The sequence below is a fragment of the Ammospiza nelsoni genome, chromosome 3 (genome assembly GCF_027579445.1).
Source record: "Ammospiza nelsoni isolate bAmmNel1 chromosome 3, bAmmNel1.pri, whole genome shotgun sequence".
NCBI lineage: Eukaryota > Metazoa > Chordata > Aves > Passeriformes > Passerellidae > Ammospiza > Ammospiza nelsoni.
This window is the reverse complement of record NC_080635.1, coordinates 33,360,036-33,381,130: the sequence shown is the minus strand read 5'-3', so window position 1 is coordinate 33,381,130 and position 21,095 is coordinate 33,360,036. Positions and strand designations below refer to the sequence as shown.

The window sequence follows — 21,095 nt, the reverse complement described above, 5'->3', positions numbered from 1 at the left end:
ATGTAGTTGAAAATAAATTATATCTTGTATGATAAACCTCTATCAGTTTCAAGGAGTTTTATTTATAGATAAAGTACATTTTTAAAATGGCAAAAAAAAACCTTTGTAAAATGTATATTGGGAACACATCCAAAAGTTTAAAAAAAGGAGCTTTAATGCTAAAATTGAAGACTATTTGACAAAAGCACATAAAAGCATCGAGACTAGCTTTTATTTTCTTAATAGATATAAATAAGACTTAACAAAACTGTATTTTGGGAAGGTTGTGAAAGAAATATTTAAATCCCTATCTAGATTTACATCCAGATACAGTGTATACCATGCCGTGGAGCTGTTTTGAGACAGTTAAGCCTTTTAATATACCTCCTGTAGTACTGAGGCAGTAACATATTGCTTTACCAGCTAAATCCTTTCGGAAGTCATGATGTGCATGTAACTTGCTCTTTAAATATTTTACTAATTTAAAGCTGGGTTTCATGCACTGGGTTGTTATGGCTGGGGATGTGCTGTCTAAATCCCTATCTGGCATGTTCTGGACGTGGCATAAAAAAATCCTTCTTGGTGCTCAGATTAGCACTGATAACTGCAGGAATCACAAGCAAGGTTGCACAAGACCCCGTTGTGTTGGCTGCTACGTTTGAACACTAAACACGTCTTCTAAAGATCTTTAAGGAATTGCTCAGGCTATGATTTTGATGCACACCTAGATAAAAATTAGCAAGATATTTTTAACTACTTCCTCACATGCACACACATATGTTCATATACAGTATGCATTTTAAAGCACAACAGTGAGTTTAAGAACAGTGCACATTAAAATGTTCTAAAAAAATATTCACCAGCTGTATTTTGCATTCAAACATTTACTTGTTTCCTGCAGTCCCTGAAGTACCCAATCACACATTACTTTCAGTTCCGAGGCTATACTGCATACCTTCCTTCTCCTTTGCAGCCCCAAGCAAAACCTTGCTAAACCTAGGCTGTAATGTCTCAAAAAGAAAAGAAAATTTGGCCCCCTGGTAACAGCTGCGGTACAGGAGAGGCATGAAGTTTGTCCCAGTGAGGGACAGTTTTACACAGGATTGAGGACTTGTGTCCCGCTGCCACAAATGGTTGATGTTAAGGAGTTACCAAGAATGAAAACTGTGTCCATTATGCATGAAGAGGCCGGTGTATTAGTGGAACAACTGTGTTCTAAGGAAAACAAGACTGAAAGCAAGAAACTGAATTAAAGCAAAATGAACCTGAGGATAATAAGCAGACAACTTAAACGAGTTCAGTTGGCGAGAAAAATCGACTAACCCAAGAAGGTCAATGTAAGAGAAATACTCCAGCTCAAACATTGATTATTTTTGAAAACAAGAAATATATTTGTTTTTGGTTTTTTTTTTTCCCAAACATCTCTGTTACTGGAAACCTCTGCAGCATTTGCCATGCCTGCCAGAGTTCAGCCTGTAGCACCTTTGGCTTTCCCACTGCCTGGCTGTGCAGAAGGCTCACCCCTCTCCTGCTCCGGCAGCGCCGCGTAAGCTGCCGATTATTTGCACCAAGAGCATTTCACTTTGACAATAGATTGAAAGTAACCCTTCCTTTTTAGCCTACGAGAACAAAATGGATAATCTTTCCAAAAAGGACCACTTCTCTTTGGTAAGACCCATTTACAGGTTTAGCTGGATTTTATCATGCTAGCAGGAGCTGCTGACTGTAGATTTCAAGGAGCAGGACTCTTCTGTTTGTCCACATTTGCTAACAAAAGGGAACCTTTCCATCTTCAGTTCAAAAACACTCATACAAATAAAGGATCGGCTCCTCTCTTACCATCTAGAAAATATTTTTTACTACCAAAATCACTACATTTAATGACACGATCAAAATCTGAATGAAGAGGTACAAAATTTTCACAGGACTCCTGAAGTAGAATATTTTTGAAGAGCCCAAAAGATTTATGCATTGTTTTTTCCTCCCTTTAAAAATATAAAAAAAATCTGTTAAAATTCACATTTACTGTGCCAGTAAGAAAACCTTAATGCTTTGGTTAGATATCTTTAATAAAAGCCCATACTCTGGATATATTTCAGTTTGGAAATCACATGGACAAAGAATGTTAATAATGTATAAATTTGAGAATCTGGCTACAGAGAATTATATGACATTTTATCACCAGTTTTCTAAATTTAGGCTATTTTTTGCAGGACTGAAACATATTTTACCTTCATTCTGAAGGAATTTGGATTGCTTCAAAGTGAGAGGAGGGAGCAGGAGCAGGTAGAAATTTTCTCCCCTTCCAAGTTTGCCTCAGCTACAAATGGCTGCAGCTTCACTGATCATAAAACAGTGGGCTCAGAGTTTCATTTTTGAGTAGGCTAGAAAAATGTATTTTTGAAGTTTTTTATGCTTATTAAGAATCAATAAAAAAGTTAGAGCAATTGATTATTGCAGATTCAGCTGGGGGAGGCGGGAGGCATTCAGTCCATTGCCAAATCACTTGCTCTGTTATCTGTAGAAGGAAAGCAGAGTTATGCTGTCGCAGGGAGAGAGAACAGCAGTGCCCTGCCCAAGCAGGTGAGCCAGCACGGGGCAAAAGGGAATCTGTAGCTTTGTAAATTAATTTTAAAATTTTACTGAGGCTTCCAACAAGGCAATGCAAGTTTTGAGGGAGTATACTGGCTTCATTTAGGGTCAACAGAAGTACATGCGATTGCTTGGCGCTCATTTTTACCCTAAGGCAGGAGAGCAGGAAAAACAATGAGGAGCCCTTCCCTTTCTTGGCCATAAAGTTTTGTTTTAAACTCCTACCAAGTTTTTCAAATTGCACCTAATACAAACAGATCTCAGTAAGTAGATGGTCTGCTCTGCTGTGCCTGGTTCAAGTCTCTGTCCCACCAAACCCCTAAGCTTCAGTTTGGAGCAAACACTCATAACTAAAAGAATATTAAGCTGTTATTGGCAGTGATTTAAAAAAAAATAGCCAAATTATATACTTAGCATTTTCCCTGTGAGTCAGTCCAGAAGTACTCACAGTTAAAAAGTGATGACTATCAATGGTCAGAGAAAGTTGTCTGAACCCGTGAAGTTTAGAGCGTAGCTCCCAATCCCGTGCCTTGCCTTCAAACCATCATGGCAACACGAACGGTGAGGATTTTGTAACCACAATATCCTCAAGCCAAATAAAATGCTTATTCATGCTTCATGACCTAGGGACTGTATTAAAAAAAAAGAAGGGGAAAGAAGAAAATGCTACAGCTGTTTAGGTAAGTCAGTACATTAAACGCTGTGGCGAGAAGCAACACACGGGAGTACGTTTCATCTTTTCATTGAAGAAACACTTGGACGGCCACAAGTGTGTGCTACACATGTACAACCCATCTCTAGATAAACCAAAGTATAAAAAATATTTTCAATTATTTTGTCACTAACACCTAAGTTATGTTTTCCGTTCCCTTCTGAAGAAAGACTCCTTCCAAGTCTAGTTTTATTTGGGAATCTACAATCCTTGAAAATCTTAATGTTGGAGAACAAATGGTGAATCTGCCTGGAGCCACAGCCAAAGCTCATCAGCTGCACAGATTTCAGCACTGCAATATTAGCAGTCTTTCAGTCTTGACGATACTTAAACCCATCTTAACTACACATAATATTCTACCTTCTGAAAGCCTACAGAAAAGGTCTGCTGCTAGAAAACAGAGATCCTGCTATGAGCTAATTGACAGAAGAAAATATTTTCAAAATATTTCTTAATAACACAAAAAAAAAACACACGGCAAACACAGCAAAGGGTGGCTGTAAATTGTTATAAAGAATAAAACAGTGAAAAAGATAATTTTGGCTACGTGCAAATTACCGCCGATGTAGGAAGATAAGCAGAATGGTTTAGGCACTGAGATTCACTTGGTCACTGCACAACTTGAGTTGTACCTAGGCAGATGAGAAGTGTAATGAAATGTTTAAATTAAGGTATTTTTCCCCCCATCAAATTGGCCCTGCTGTCTCTGTTCCAGCCTTCTAATTTAGCTCCACTTTTGTATTCCCATTGGGCTCCACAGCGCTGGTCTCGTTCCTAGGACAGAGCAGCTTAAAACAAGAATTCTGGGTATATCCTGCAACAAGCATCTAAACCGGGTCTTTTTCAAAGGTTTAGCTAAGCTTATACTTTTTTATTTTTAGATAAACATTTAGTCTGTAAGAGAAATACCTGAAAGATTTAGGATTATTTCAATTTTCCTCTGTAGTCCAGACAGCTTTGATGCGTTACCAGTAGTTTGGACATTTTGACTGCCTACTGTAGCACTGACAGCCAGTCAGCACCCGGCCAATGCTTCAGATTAAGTTGTTGCCTTCTGCTCTACTGTTCTCATAGAGACTGATACATCAAGAGAGTGAGCCCAAGAGAGCTCCTCGGAGTGAAATTAAGCCTACAAAGGGAATTGTGTGCCTGCACAGATATTTGCATGGCAGCAAAATTTCTGGAATTCAATAGATTGCTTCTGCAAAAGTCTTTGGGGAAGTAAAAAATAATAATTATTAAAAAATACCTCTACAGAATGATCAAGAGCTGCACACAGAGAAATGCTTTCAAAACACAAGCATTTAATTTTTTTAAATGTTAAGTGAGATGTAAATATGCATGGTAGCAACAAAGTGCCCAAAAGCATACTGAAAACATATTCCATACACAGTTAGCAATAGAAGTCTGTACAAAAGTAATAAAGTTACACAATATAAAAAATACTCCATAACTATAATTTAAAAGAGGGAAAAAAGACAAGGGAATTGATTTCTCAGTTCATATAATTTATTGCAGTTAGCACACAGTTTAAAAATTCACCAACACACCAATAGTACAAAACTAAACAGCATTATAAGTTATTCCCTCCTCAGGAAAATAAAACATACTATGATTGTCAAAGCTAGATGTCAGTCTAAGTTTTAGAACAAAAGAAGAACGTGAAACTAAGGAAAGGAAAAAAGCAATCACTCACGAGGACCACAAAAAAATCCAAGAGAAAGTCCATTTTCCTCAGACACTGATTGTCTTTTCTAACTTAAGAAAAGAATGTAGTTTTAAACCTAGAAACTATTCAAGTAACTAAAGATAACGCTCCAAGGCCATTTTCACAGCTTTTTTTTTTGTTTTAAATGCCATTACAGCCAAATTAACACACATTTGACCAAATATTTCCAAAACAGTCCAGCAATACACAATGGAGTTTTCCATTCAGTATCTTAAGCACAAAAATAGGCTATGTTTACAGTAGTTAAGGCGATCAAATTTTAAACAAAAGCAGAGAAAAAAAAAAGGAAAAAAAAAAGGAAAAAACAGCAAACGTTTTCCATGCTACTCCCATAGACCTTATTTGTAAGTGCAAGACAGGAAAACAAACACTGTGCAAAATGCTTTTGACCTGCGTGTTGGTCATTAAAACCACACGTCAGGCTGCAGTCTCTGCTGCTTGGATACGCATAGTCCTTCCCCGGCCCCCCCGGCCCCCCCTGTCACTCAGGCCTGCCCAGGCCTTTCAGCCCGGGGCTTTTTCTGCTTTTTTTTTCAGTCCACAGCCTCTTTTCAGCGGGGGGGAAAAAAAAAGAACGACCTATTGTGGTGGAGTGGTGCAGCAGGAATCCTACAAATGCTCATCTGGGGAAATGGACGCACCTCAGTTGGAGCTGGCGTGGGGTCTGTGCAATTAGAAGGGGTCTGGGGTTAGTAAATGCACACCGCACATGCAAATCTCGAAGCCTGGTTGTAAACATTCAATTTTTTCTCCTTGTTAACGTAGCTAAATCGGCAACTCGTAGCTTAAGTTCTTCTCAACTTAAAGACAGTGGGAAAGTAAATTTAAATTAGATAAAATAAAAACAGTGCATTTCTCGTCTTTATAACACTGGCATTTTCAACGGTGTCAGGTTTTTTTCCTAAGGAAATTAAATAATTTTCAACTCACTCGTTAAAGTTATACAATGCAAACAAAGACAAAAATATACTGAAAATCATGCATTTCTGTAGCGTTAATATTTACTTTTCAAGACTCAACTAAGAGCATCAACACAACCTGCCAAGTTCTTTGATACCTCCCCCCGGCCCATGTAATCAATTACAGTATACAATAACAGTAATTCACATTTTTTAAACACACAGTTCATCACTGCTGAAGCTGCAATATCCTTTTTCATCCCAAGCAAACCTTCACGTAAGACAGAGTCCCAGTGATCCCAGTGTACTCTCAGGGTTTTTGTTTTATGTTTTTGTGTTGGTTTTTTTTGTGGTTTTTTTTTTTTCCAGTGGGAACTGTCAGAAATCCAGAAGTTGCCATAATAAGTTTTAAGTCAACCGCTTGTTTAAAAATAGATAATCCAGCATTTCAGAAATTTTCCATTTGGGTCTAAAAGCATTCAGGTTTCCAACAGCTAGAAAGGACTCATGCAATTATAGAAATGTAAAGGAACTGACAAAATTGGGAGAGGATTTCTACATTCAGATTTTAAAGAGGGGAAAAAGATCAAGAGTTTAAAAGAACGCAGTGTTTTGGGGAGAATAAAGCCACGTCCAAATTTTTTGAATTGGAGATTCCTTAGAAGTAAAGTATCCGCTGGCTTCTATTCCGAAAAGGGGGCAAAATACGCTCCGCAATTAGTTACTTTGTCGGATTACCTCTACAATTCATTTTTACTGGAGTGCTAAATTAGTGAAATATTCATGCTGCCTTAAAGTGCAAAAACAAGCTAATAGCCAAACTTTCAGTTCAAGGAAACAAGATTGCTTTTAGACTGTACCACAACTATATAGATTTATATATATATTATTTATATATATAAAAATTTTATTTCCAAAGTTCTTGTGAGCTATCTTCTAAGGTCCAGTCTCTGACAGTAGGTAAGCTCAGTGCTTCGCTTTTGACAGACAATGAGTTCACCAACTCACAGTGAAACTTCCGAATGTGTCTGTAAAGGTCTCCGGACTGTGTGAACCTGCGTTCACACCACTTACAAGCATGAGGCTTCTCCCGCGTGTGAACCACTGCGTGGCGGCTCAGGTTGTGGGAGTACTGGAAGCTCTTCCCACACTGGGTGCAAGTGTAGGGCTTTTCACCTGAATGAGTCCTCTCATGACGTTTCAAGGTGTACATGCAAGAAAAAGTCTTACCACACAGCGAGCAGGTCGGGACATTGACATCGGTAGCAGGCTTGCTGCGGATCCCGTCCTGCTCTCGAAAGTGCGTGCTTAAATGAATTTGCAGGATGTGGGGGCTAGGAAAGACCTTGTTGCAGAGAGGACACATGAAAATTTGGCCAGCAGGGCTAAGTATGTTTGACACGTAAGGGAGCAAGCTGCTGTCCATGTTTCCTTCCACCTGGACTCTCTCATTCTCTGGAGTTATCATTTCGTCATCGCTTGCCTTGTCCTCTCTATCTAGCTCCCTCAAGACTGAATCTTCCCTCATCGGAGCCAGGTGGGCCGGCTCGTACTGTACCCTGTTATTAGTGCTCACACTTTCTTTCACAGTGCTATGTTCCATATCATAGTCATTAGTGCCAACATCACTCTCATCACAGGAAGCCTCTTTTTCCACCTTCACCTGAACCAGGCTGTTTCTAAGCATGTCCTGCGAAGAGAAATAAGAACTGTTCAAATTTTCAACTCCTGAAAGGCTGGACTTGACAGACAGGTCCAGCACGCAGTCAACATCTGCTGAATCCCTCACAGAGGTGACAGACCTCTGGGACAAAGACTCTGTTGAGCTGCAGGGGCTGGCTACTGTTTTTCCAGCTGCTGCTGTGTGCGTCTCTGCCTCTCCGCCAGTCTGGGGAATGCCTGCTGAGTCTGAGGGCAATCTCATCCACATGTTCCCAGGCTCAGCCGCCAAGTCCCTTTTGCTAGGCAGGATGTTCAATTTTTCATCTTCTCCGTCATCTTCATCGCTGGGCAAGTCTCCTGGCATGTGGCTGCTGCCGTCGGAGAGGCTCTCCACTTTGTCTGAACAACTTGAGGCGTCTTCCTCCTTTTTTGTACTGTCTGCCTCCGTGGTTGCTTTCTCTTTCAGCTTCTTTTTGCAGACTTTGACAATGTCATACATGTGGAGATAACTGGCAGCTGCTAGCACGTCTTCAATGGGCAAGTCTTTGAACTGGAGCTTTCCTTCGTACATGAATTCAAGCAGGAGAGCGAAAGCTGGGGCTGTAACAATGTCGCTGTTCAGATGAACAATGTCCCTTTTGTCCAGCTGGTCCTTGTAAAAGAGGTGGAAATACATGCTGCATGAAGCCAGTACAGCTCTGTGCGCTCGGAACTGGGCATCTCCTACCAGAACAGTGCAATCACAAAGAAAACCCTGATGTCTCTGCTCACTCAGACACTGTAGCAAATGTCTACTGTGGTCAGGAAACTCCATACTGTCTTCATAACCTATAAGCAACAAAATTTTTAAAAATTAAATGTAGGTCAGAATCACAGAACTTATAAATCCAAGTAATTCCACTCTAAAAACCCGGTGTTTGTATTGTCGAAATTCTGGTACTGACACCACGCAAATTTATTTAACACAAATGTACGATAGCAACTCTTTCCCCGACTGACCACTACAGTTATGATTTCCTTTCTCTGATAAATAAGCCGGTCTAGTCAGCGCATAGGTACATCTGAAATTTTTTTTGAAGTATCACTGCTCTTCATAAAATCTGTTCAACAGTTTGGTTTTTTTTTTTTAAGAGAACTTCCTCCAGATTGAGTCCCTAGGAGGGCAAACCCCCCTCCCTCCAAAAAAAAAAAAAAAAAAAAAAAAAAAAAATTTTTAAACATTAAGTTTGAGAGATCACAGAAGCAGCAGAAAAAACGTACCAGATCATCTATGTTCTTTTTAAAGTCAAATTGTAGTAAGAGGAGAGGTTCTCACATGAAGAAATATTAGATACCCTAAGTCTAACATTCATAAAAGACAAAAAATATTTACGTGTATCAATTTATATCAACAGCAAAAATTGACATTTTTACAAATTTAGTTCATGTGGCTTTCTTCTTGTAGTAAGTACAGTTTTTTTAAGGTTTTAAACCTTTTCCACACTGTACAATAGAACATGAACATTTTTTGCCAACATGCAGAATATACAAAAGAAAGCTAACAACCAAAACGCCAACGAGCACCACTTCCCCAGTGCAGAAGGACAGAAATTTCCCTCCCCTCCCACACCAGGCAGAGTTTGCAGTACTAAGCTTTAAAAAAAAAAAAAAAGTCATTCAACCATTCAACGTGAGCATGTGTCCACGTTTAGAAAGAGTATCCCAATTACTGTTCTTACCCAAGTGATTTTTATTTGCCTTCCTTGATGATAAAGACAAAATAAACTTAAAAAAGAAGAAGCCAAAAATCAAATTGAAAGTAAAATCTTTTAAAAACCTATGTTAATCTATTCTTCTGTGATTGATAGCAATGGTCTCCCAAACCATCTGAGCAGATCGTGACTCTCCAGGCTGGCAGATATTATTGAAAAACCCTCATCCCTTGCAAAGCAAGATGTACTAAAACTTACAACACAACCCTTACTATATTCTGTAAAATACCATTGCTAGAGTAAAGCATGAAGATTTACAATACAATCACTTTAAGTGCCCCACAGCCAACATCAATCCTAATCCTTAAGAGGGCTAAAAATAAAGATTGGAGGGCAGCTCACAAGGTAGCTGTGATCAAATTAGGAGGCTGAAAGGACAGAGAGGGACGAAGAAGGAAGCTTATAAACATCTGATCCAGCTGACTGTGGCCATATGGCAGCTGCTGCCCAGATAAAGAGATTAAGAATAGAGGAGTGCGATTACAGCTGTCTGGCCAATTCAGGCAGCTCAAATCTACAAGTTCTAAATTAGTCGCAAATACAAAAACTCCTTCAAATAATTATTGTTACACTAAATAAAAGATTTCAAATGCTACATGCAAGGAAGAAAAGAGGAAACCAGTCAAGCCATTCTCCTGGGTACAAAAGTTTTTAAACACATAACTGATTTCTATCTTTCAGAAGCACTACAGCTGTATGCTACTACATTTCTGAGCTACTGGATATTTAACCATGTAACGAAAGACTTCCCTACAAACACGTTTTAGCCAGGAAGGTCCTTTTGTAAAAACACACATTCTTGTATATTTCATTAAAACCCCTGTAAAGTAATTTAAAAGATGCAAGACAAGAACATAAAGCAAAACTCTCTTTAGGCTTGCCACTAAATCCATTGCAGTTTTGGTCTCAGAAATTCAGGATGAACTTGCTCTCTCCTTCCTCCAAACCAAGACATTCCCACAATATGCATTAAAGTTAATGCTAACAATGTGCCCAAGAACTGATACTCTCCAACTGTAGTCCAAGCCTTTTGACTAAGTCCACTTATCTATTTAATACTCAATTTCATATATTACCTCTAAACTTGGTTAGAAAAGTAATGTGATTTTTTTTTCTAAAATTCAATAAACAACACACCAAAACAGAAATATGCTGTATCTAATCTATTGCTACTCCTACCTTTAGTACACATAAACCTGATTAAGTCCTTTCCTCTGAGTCTTGCTGGCTCCAGGTCTTTTAGATCGGTGGAAAAAAAGCAGACTAGGAGAGACAGATGCAAAGTGGAGATGATGTTAGAGAGGAATGAGATACCTTCTCCACACACAGATCTGCACACACTAACTCCCTGTCTGTGTGTTAGAATAAAAGGCTGAGGGATGGCAGGCTGTCAGCTGCTCTGACATCATGTTCAGATGGAAATGCTACCTCCAGCTGTGCTCCTTTTAATGCCATATGCTACTCCTCTACACTCCTGCCACCAGCTTTTTCTTAGGAGAACTTTTCTCTTCTGTTAGTATAAACAAAATACTTCAAAGTCTCTTTTTTTCAAACTTTCTAACAGGGAGGAAAAAAAAAAAGAAAATCCTAAACATATGGGGCTTTACTGTATGTGCAGCATAGCAACACTTCTGCCTTAACTTGGAGGTCCGCTTTACGTGCTGACAGAGTACCCCAGCCACGGGGTTACCCCAGAAAGCCACACCGGCTCGGGGTTTTACTGAGCCCAGGGGTTCATTTAAAAGCAGAAATTAACCGGACCTATTTACCACCTCACTGCTCCCCGCTCCGCCGCCGGTCCTTTCAGTTCCAGCGTTTAAGGCAGCGCAAGTGACACCGAGCACCAACTCCGGCTCCTTTCGAGCCGCCGAGCGGCTCCCCTGGCCGGGGCACTGCTGCGAGCGCTCGGCTCGGCTCCCGCACGGCGCTTCCCCCGGGGCCGGGGCTGCCCGGCTCTGTGACCGCGGCGGCGCCAGGACGCGGGTCCCCGGCCCCGCGGGCTCCGAGCGCCCCCCCCCGCCCGAGCGGGAGCCCCGAGCCGCACCGGGCCCCCCGGTGACACTCACGCGTGCACCCGGCGGGGCGGGTCACCTGCCCGCCGCCGGGCGGGGACAGCCCGCCGCCCCCCGGGACGAGACGGGACGGGACGGGCGGGGAGGCGGCGGCGGCGCGCAGCAAGTTCCCGGCGGGCCCGGCCCCGCCAGCCCCGCCGGGCGGCGGCAACTTTTGGCCGGGGCCGTGTGTGTCCCCCCCCGGCCCGACACTCCCGTCCGGGGCCCTGGTCCCGCGGGCAACGCCGCCCCCGCCCGCGGCCGGGCCGTGGCCGGGCGCGCCGGCAGCCGCCCCGCGGGGAAGGAAGCAGCTGCCCGGCGCGCAGGAAAAGCCGCCCCCGGGTCACGGCGGCAACAAAAGAAAAGTAACCGGGAGCGTCGCCGGGGCGGCCGGTCCCACCGCCCGGGGAGCGCTGCCCCCGCCCCTCCGCCCACCCCCGGCCGGACCCGCCGCCAACTCCGCCCGCCCCGCGGGGCCGCAGCGGCCCCGGCCCCGGCGCGGCGGGTGTGTGGGGATGGGGGCAGCGGGACTCACACTGCGCGGCGGCCCGAAGTCCCCGCGCTCCCGCCGCCGCCCGCCGGCTCCTCTTCGCTCACTTGCCGCTCCGGGATCGCGCCTCGCCCCCCGCCCGCCCCCCGCGCCCGCTGGCCGCCGCCCCCCCCCGGGCTCCCCCCTGCCGGCGGCTGAGGAGCGAGCGGGGCAGCCGGCGGAGCGAAGCGGGCCCCGCGCTCAGCGGCTCCCCATGGCACCGGCGGGGCGCGGGGGCGGGCGGGGGCCGGGGGCGGGCGGGGGCGCGGGGCGCTCGCGCGGCGGCGGCGGCGGCGGCGGCACAGCCGGGCCCGGCTGCGGCAGACAGATGTTCGCCCCCTCCCTCCCTGCTCCCCACTTCGGACTCCGCTCCCTGACTGACAGCGCGGCCCGCCCGCGCCGCCGCCGCCGCCAACCGCCGCGGCGCCCCGCCGCTGACTGACGGGCCGCGGCCGCCGCCGATTGGAGCGGGGCGGCCCGGGAAGGCCGGCGGCGCCGCCAATCGCGGCGCGCGGACGGGCACGGGGGGCGTGACCCGCCGGGGAGCCGAGGCGGAAGGGGGCGGGTCCGCGCGGGGCCGGGGCGGGGCGAGCGGCGCGGGGCGGGGCCGGCGGGGCGGAGCGGCGGCGGCGCGGTGCATGGCGGGACGGCGGCAGGTGCGGGCGGCCCGGGGGGGAGCGGAGCCGCGTCCTGTGCCCGGTGCGCTCCCGCTTCCTGAGTGCTCCCGGGGGGTTCTCCTGTGCTCCCGCTTCCTCCACTGCCCCCGGACCCTCGAGTGCTCCCGCAGCCCCGGCCGGTCGGCTGGGCGCTGCTGGGCTGCCGCGGGGCCGGGCGGAGTGCCATAAAGTGCTGAGACCATGCAGCCATCAGGGCAGGAGCATTGCTGGTGTATTGTGGATGGTTATGTATGTGTGCTAGGTATATATGGTCCGTATTGCAGTGTTACCTCAAGACCCAAGAGGCATCATCTACCCCTACTAAGAACACGCAGTCGGCTAAGATAAGGAAACTTTTTGCCAAAATTTACCAAGGGATCCGTATCTAAGAGAAACTCAAGTTGCTGATGCTCGGTAACTTTGCAGAAGTTGAATGCAGGAACATCTGGATTAGCATAAATCACAAGGATGCTAATGGGTGCTGCTGCGAGATGTACAAAAATAGAGTAGCTTTGCCCTGCCACATTTATGATTGGATAATTAGAAATAAGCACCAGTGGGTAATTAGGTGATTCATATCATACCATTGTGTAAAACTCCTTAAGCAAAATCTCAGGGGTGTGCCCAGTTTGGCTGGGGCACTTTAGATGCAAGAATATTTATGTTTCCAATTCTGTGGTTTGTGTCCTAGCCTCTCTCCTTGATTGGCACCAGCCAGCTGTGAATTCACAGCAAGAGTGCAGGTGCTTTGCCTTCTCTCTTCCCAGGAGCTCTGCCCTGAGCTCCCACCTCAAGCGCTGCGTTGCCGTGGGTGCTGGCTGTGCTTCCCGCCCTGGCAGATTGAGGCCAGCGGCTTTGGAGAATACCACGGATGATGGCGGGTTAGGGTAGGGCACTGGAGGCCAGGGTGGAAGGGCTAAGGTCTTCCTTAGCAAGGGACTAATCCAGGGAGATTAGGGTATTTCCCCATCTCCCCTTCGGCTTAGGGTAAAGAGGTAATATAGGGAAGTATTTTAAAGAGAACAAGGATCACCAACAGAGACTTGGAGTTTAAAGAGAAAGAACTCAGTTGAGTATTAATAACCAAAATTGATTGAGTAGCTGTAAAAGCTGAAAACCATGTACTTCGTCTCTTCAGTGATATGAAACTGTTACAAAGAAACAGACTGAATTCTGGCTGTGCCTAATTGCTCTGACAGCACTGCTATGTATATAACACAGCAGCTAGCATCTAGGTGGCCATATGCTGCAAGCATTACATATGTACATGAAAATATAAAATATATATATATATGTACAAAAGAAAACACTTTTCACTCCATCCTTCAGTGAACTAATTGCTCACACTAGGTGTGGAATTTTCAAATTATTAACTTTCAAACTCTCTTAGACGCTGATACAATGCCATCATTAAGAGTTTGGGTATTTTTTCCATTGGCACCCTGTTCCATATTTCATTATAGCTGGAACTTGATAGGATTTTGTCCTTGTCTTCAGGATACAGCAGCTAAGATGCTGAGTCTTCATGTTTCCTGATTGTTTCCTCAGTGCTAATAATCACTTCATCTGAGAAAAATCAGTACTGTATTCCCTGCTGCCTGTCATTTGTTGAACATCATCCCTATAGCTACTAAACTGCTTTTTCTTTTGATTGCAAAAATAAGTGTTGAAAGTACTTCAACAGGAAACACTTCGGGAAAATGGTTCTAAAGTTTAGCTTGTTTAGGTTTTTATAATGTTAAATATACAAATAACTTATGCAGTTATATATATTTGAACTGTCAGTGACTGTGCCTGAGATGATTACATTAACTGTGTTGTCCTAGATCTCTACACTTCATGCTGCCTCTTGCTTCCTCAAGTAAGCCATCTCGCCAGCTGCTCCGGGTTGGTTAGTAAGACCTCAGTTTGTGAATATTTACTTATGCAAGTACAGCTTTACCGAGGGAGGCAATTTAGGCATTTTCGTTACATCTTTGGAAAATGAGTCTGCCTAATGTGAAAACAATCAAAGATTTTATTTGCTAAAGAGGACATTTAGCAAATGGACTTTCTCAGATCATTACAGACTTACACAGGACCTGAAATTTTAAAATAAACTTTAAATAAAATTTAATTTTTTTGTACTTTCTGTTAATTTCTTATTTCCTCTTCATATACAAGAACTTGCCTCCTTACATTTTAAGATGTACTGAGAAAAAATTTATTGTCCCTCATCTAGTATTTACAATGCTGACTCCTAATTAAATCAGGTTGCACTCTCTTTTCCATTCTGTCATTTGGTTATATGACCTTCAGTAAATTGCTTTGTCTGTTTTGTGTAGATTGGTTCACCCTGGGGCTACAGGTTATTTCTTACTACAGTTATAGTTAAGAGAGTGATCTGCAATTACCATTTATACAGCTGTTATAATAAACCACTTTTTTTACTGTTTCTAAATAGGAGATGGAGAGAAACTGAGAAAAAGTGAGTGTAGGTAACACTTCAAAATTAAAAATCTTTTTTGGCAGTGAGTAAGGCTTTATTGATTTAAACCTGGAACTGTTGACATTTGTCTGGGATTTTTTTAATGTGAAAGGAACTCTAATTTTTTAAAAAGTACTTAGAGAGGTTTAAAGACTTAGCATTATGATAAATATAGAAACAAGATGATAGAGAGTGAATTAAGGAAAAAAACCTTCAGAGGGAAAACTCATGAATACCCAATAATCCAGTTGATCCTCTATTAGAAAAAATAATATAAGACATGCATTCCATTGGAAGGGATGGTGAAGCCTTGTTGTAAAGGGACATAGACATCTGGCAGTACACCTGGTCTCTACACACATTTATAAATCACCTCAGGCATCCCAAGGTACTGTAAAGAACACACACAAGAAAATTGAACTATGAACATTCATAAGCCAAGGAAAATAAAAATTATCTCAACATAGCATGGAAAGAAATGAGTCTCATTTACTTCACAAGCACAGTTTGGAAAGACATGATGCAATTTTGCACTTCTTGCACCTTTTCACTTGCTGACTTTCATTTACATCCTCCAGGCAACAAGGAGGCCTGAAGGCCTTTGGCTCATCACCAAGGCTGACGCTGCAGCGTGGAGCTACAGGAGCGCCTGCAGCTCGGGTAGAGCCTCCCGGCTTTGCCTCTGATCTGAGAACATCGGGCTTTCCTGGCCTCTCTTCTAACACAGTTTGTGTGCTGAACCTCCCAGTATTGTTTGTAGCTGCTCAAGGTTCATTAATACACAGTGAGCTGCTTTGCAGATGCCAGCTTTGCCTGCTAGCCTTAGAGGTGTTGGGCACATTTGTTTCCAGAGCTTGAATGGAGCTGTGTGCTCTTGGGAACTCTTCTTGAGGACAGTCCAGCAGAAGAGCCTGAGCTGACAAGGGTCAAAGTGCCTATGTGACATTTGGGTCCAGAGCAATAGATATAAATGCTAATACAACACAGTTATACTGCGGAACCAGATGGAAATCTGGGCCTTAATACTTTCTTATACCTACTGCAACACAGTTTTCTACATTTTCTTCAAATTGTAGAGTAGTGCTGTTCTAATTACTGTACATTCCATTAATTTTGTTTTCGATGGCAAAAAAGAAATTTACAATGGAAACAGCTTATCTGCCCCCAAATATTCCAGGTTTATGCCCTACAGGTAATTTCAAAATGAATACTGTCACCCTTATGTATTGCTACTGTTTTCATTCATAGGACAATAAAAAGTGGGTACCTTCTTGGTAAATTAAAACTTTACCAGAAAGTTTTGATGAATAGAACTGGAGATAAAGCAGAAAAAATATCTAAATACCTACAATATTTCACTTCTCTGTATCCCAGAGAAGTGAAAATTAGGATTTATGATCATGGCACTCTTAAGATTTTTGGGGTTTTTTTGTTGCTTTCTTTTTTTTTTAACTGTAGTGTAACAATTGATGGCAGTCTGGTTTTCAGAAAAATTAAAAATTAAGTAGTTTTTGAGGCTTCTATCACACTTGAGGTTCAGCTGATGTCACCGTGGAACAGAGTTTTCTCTCTGGGGAACCAGTGCTGAGGAAGTGCCAAGATAATATAATACAGCATTTGCATGAATTGGCTAAATGTGCACGTTGTTGTGCCAGAGGCTGACTGGATCAGTAATTCTTATCTGCCTAACTATGCTGGATAAGCATCAGGATGTACTCATCTAAGAGCTTTTCTTACCATATGGGCCAAAACCTCTTCTCTCATCTCAAATGCTCTCACATGCAGGAGAAGGAGTGCTCTGCACTGAGATTTATCACCAAGGTGGCTTCTAACATTCACACTACAGGCTGAGGACAGACTCACTGATAAACTTTCTTTATGTCCAGATGTCTTTTTCTGGAGCATAGGTTTGTCTAATTTTAAGCAACAGCTTCTGCTTTGCATGGGGATTATTAACGAGGGCAAGGATTTCTTCATGATGTCCCAAAACAATTTCAAGGCTCTGTCTAAAAATTTGATCACAAAAGACAGAATTGGTCTTGTGGGTGGAGACATGAACTGGAATTCAGTCAGATTTATTTGTTGACTGTTAATGATATGGACACCATTATTGGAAGCAGAACTGAAATGTTTTCTCTCTAAAAACCTCTTCTTTTGGATACAAAGGCTTCAAATGTCCAACCTAGGAACACCTGGCTGCTGGAGTCCAGTCTCTCACAACCACAGCCAGCCACAAACAGATGCTTAGTTCAGAACAGAACTACACCAGGAGCTGCTGCGTGCTCGTGAATACACGTAGGTATTATCCCAAAGAAATGTAACAAACACAAAACCTCAAGTTAAAACAGAAGAGAGACACAAGTCATGATACCCCAAAAGGAAGAGGATGGGAGTGGTGGTTTATTTGTGCTCTGAGCCCCTGCAGTGGCAGAGATGTACTGGGTGGGACTGCTTAGAAGGCATCCAGATGTCTTCCTTTCATAGAACCTGCTGTAGTTCCTGCTGAGGTCGTGTGGGTGTGACTGGTTATTGTAGCTGGAGTTACTCTGAGAAAGTTAGGCGGTGTGAAGCCATTTCAGCTAGCGTAGTGGCTCACACCAATTCTGTAGACTGCCTTGTTCAGAAGTTAATAACTATAATGGCACCTTAGTTTTACAAAACCATTGGTTTAATTTATGTCTCTTTATATGCCGAGTGTAGGTGTATGCTTCTGTGTATATTTGTGGGGTGCCCCTTCTACAAGGACATGCTGTAGAAACAAACAAGTAATAGCCACTCTACTATTGTTCCACTATATTTAAATCAGACCTGAAAAATACGATGTTTAGCCAAAACTCTGTTAAATTTTCTGATGCTTTTTCTGTAATTTCTTTCTTATCATTACAGATTACAAAGACATTTATGCCTAAACAGAAGCTGTCTTCTTCCAATCAGCCTGCTCTTTCTGCTCAGTTCATTCACTAAATCATTTAATCACCCAAGGCCATATGTTACCATCTTGTGTAAAACGGGTGGAAGAGGAATAAAAAATATGCAAAAATCTCTGCACAAGAGTGGGTGTCAGCATCCAGCATAGCTCCCACTAGGAAGCACAAAATATAAAATGTTATCACCAGTGAATGTGCCTATGAAAATAAACTGAGACAGACAAAAGAAAGAGACAAGCCATTGCAAAGGTGAAAAAAACAAGCTCTGAATATCAACTCTGGGTGGAAAAGTTATGGACTAAATGTTGCATATTAGTCCATGTACTCTTATTCTCAATATCCTGCCATTAATATAATGCTCTGCTGTAATTAACCTGAAAGCACATTAACTCATGCTTACAGTCCCATTTTCTCATGGCATGAGTAAGACCCTGTCCCTGACCTACTTCCATCTTCTTCACCACTCTCCCTCTCTCTGTCTGTGTACTGGTGCACATTTTGTCCCAGGTATTTTTGTGTGCAGTCTTGTGCTTTTACCACTTGGCTTCAGCTGCTGTTCATTGTCACGATTACTTTGCATGGCTTTCTCTCTTGGCACACTTGCTGGGTGACAGACCCTCAGGAAACGCATGACTCCGAGCAAGTTGTGGGGATGTGCTTCTGTCAGGGAATGAGGAGGCTTGAAAGAAATTAGAGGTGGCAAATCTTTTATTTTAAAAGCAAGGGAACTTTTGTTTCATGAAACAACCAGTTTCTTCATATTTATAGGAAGCTATTATGTTTTTCCTTGACTTTGAGCTTGTGACTGCTGCAGTTGGAGATGGGAGAGCAGCTGATCAAAAAGCCACTCCACTTGTAAAGACTTACAGGGCAGGGGCATAACACTACAGACTTCAAAAGAAACCCCTTTTCTGCACATACCAGTTTATCCTAAGACTATGAAAGCATAAAAGATAATATTTTCATTTGCATGGTTTGCTGGTTTTTATTTGGCAGCTACAATAACAACAGGCTACAGCGAGCCCATAAAACAAAGTGAGAACAGCAGCTCATTTTTGTGGCAGAATGTAATGGCTATGGCTAAAGGGCTTGCATAATTCATCTTAAACCCTTATGCCTCTATTTATTGACTTTTAAATGAAAATTAAACTCTTAGAGCCATAAGGAGGCTTCTGGTATCTGAAAGGGGATTTCGATGATGATATTTTTATCCGACCCTACCAGCTGAAAGCTCCCATCAGGAAGTGTTTTGCTGGGAAGCCCCATGGCTGGGCAGGGCTGGGTCTCCCCTCTCTGGCCTGCTCTTGGTGTAGCACCAAGGCCTTTGGAGACCCAGGGTGGAGGGACTGACTGCCCATACCTGGGAGTCTGAACCAAGAGGTGGCACCCGTAAGTTGTGCTTCCATGATGGCAGGATGGTCATTGAGGTGACTGGCAAGACAATATTTACCATCTTGACACAGTGAAAAGGTGAGGAAAACCTGAAATATCTGATTTCCTCAAAGGCAGCTTGTGGTAATGTCAGGTATGATGCCTTTCCTAATACAGAAGAAGACAAAAGATTCAGCTAACCATACTGTTTGGGCAGACAAAGGATTTTTACTTCCCAGAAGCTTTTAGAAGGTTATTTTGTTTGTTTCTCAGATTTTTCTGTGATGTATCATTTCCCCGTCTTCTTTATTCTCCTGAAGATGGAGCAGACTCAGGAAGTGAATTGCTGCTTAGGAAGTGTCCTGCCTCCAAGCTGACTTATATAGTAGGACATATGGCATAAGTTATATTTGGACAGATGTGAACAAGTAGTCAGTAGATTTGATAAAATTCTTTATTTAAACTAACTTGCACAGTGTCACTGTTCTACCGTCTTTCTCTCCTTCTTCAATCTGATCTTTTGCTAGTTTCAAGAATTTTAAATATACATTACAGCCAACTAGTCTGTAAGGCTTTAAATGCCTTTAAGAGCATTCAGTCATGACAATAATGTCAGATTTTCTCCCCACTATGATTGGCAAATATCTGCTTTTCATGATAAAGCAGTCACAGATGATACATTGTATAAGCTGCAAGCTCCAAGTGATTAATCAGACAGCCAAACTCAATGCAAATGATTCTCGTTGATTTGTTTAATTTGGCCACTGATGCTCCTGTTTCACTGGTGTGGAGTTGAGGCACAAAGTAGTTCTGTACCTCCCAAGGGTAATATAGAAATAAAATCTACAAAAAAAAAAGAATTGAATGGATTTCAAGAGGTCATGTAGTTCATCTCCCTGCCTGGATCGCTGTCAGAATTGTCTGTATCTGTATCTGGGCTGCTTCTGGCTAATGCTGGTCCATCCTGTTTTTGGAAATCTCCAGTGAAGGAGACTCCACCATCCACTCAGGAAAAATCATAATTTTTTCCCTTGTTATGTTATTCTAGAAAGCTTCTTACTTCCACCCAACCCAGAGTGGTCATGCAGAAGAGTTTATTTCCTTTGCCCATTAATAGCTCATGTGCTGGAAGCCAGCCATTGTACCTTGTCCAGCCTTGTCTTCTGTAGTTTAAACAGCCCTACATGTTCCTTGCAGGTCATGTTTCTCACATTGTATTCAGTATTTTTCAGCTTCTAGTTGGTCTACATCCTTCATGGCTGTGTCCTCACTATGGATCCTGCATTTACACAATTTATTATTCCTCCCAAAGCAGAACATTTTGCTTTCATCCTAATTGCCATGCACCCAGCTCTTTTGGTCCATTTTCCAGTATGCCGGGACCATTCTGAATGCTTCTTTCCTCCAACGTGCTTGCAGCTCATTCCAAGATGGTTCATCTGCAAATTTAAGAGTTGTATTTTTAAGCTGTTTATTTGTATTATTGAAGAAAAAAATGATTTGTATCAAATCTGGGTCAGCTATCTAGAGAACCAGACTCAATACAGCCCTTCAGTTTGGCAGTGAATTTTTGGTAATGATCCATTGTCTGTGGCTTTTCAGCCACTCTTGCCACCACTGATTGGTTCTGGCTTGAGCATGTTCCCTGGTTTAGTCACAAGTGCACCAAGCAGGGCCAGGCAAACAGCCTGGCTGAGGGCAAGACAGTGCTGATTACCTCCCCTTCTTTCCAGGCCTCTTAACCAGTTCCAGAGAGGAGCTGGTTTTGTT

At 43.0% G+C, this 21,095-nt stretch overlaps 1 protein-coding gene across 2 annotated transcripts; it reads right to left on the bottom strand.

Moving 5' to 3' along the window:
- Positions 1 to 4,567: 4,567 nt before the first annotated feature.
- Positions 4,568 to 12,113, bottom strand: ZBTB18 (zinc finger and BTB domain containing 18). 2 transcript variants are annotated; one of them, XM_059468220.1, is made up of 3 exons: positions 11,911 to 12,043; positions 10,504 to 10,587; positions 4,568 to 8,401 (listed from the first exon to the last, which is right to left on the bottom strand). In XM_059468220.1, the coding sequence occupies exons 2-3, from the start codon at positions 10,514 to 10,516 to the stop codon at positions 6,819 to 6,821; spliced, it is 1,596 nt and encodes a 531-aa protein (XP_059324203.1). In that variant the 5' UTR covers positions 10,517 to 10,587; positions 11,911 to 12,043; the 3' UTR covers positions 4,568 to 6,818. The 2 variants fall into 2 exon arrangements, with proteins under 2 accessions (XP_059324203.1, XP_059324204.1); XM_059468221.1 differs by lacking the exon at positions 10,504 to 10,587 and having other exon boundaries at positions 11,911 to 12,113.
- Between the last annotated feature and the right edge of the window lie 8,982 nt (positions 12,114 to 21,095).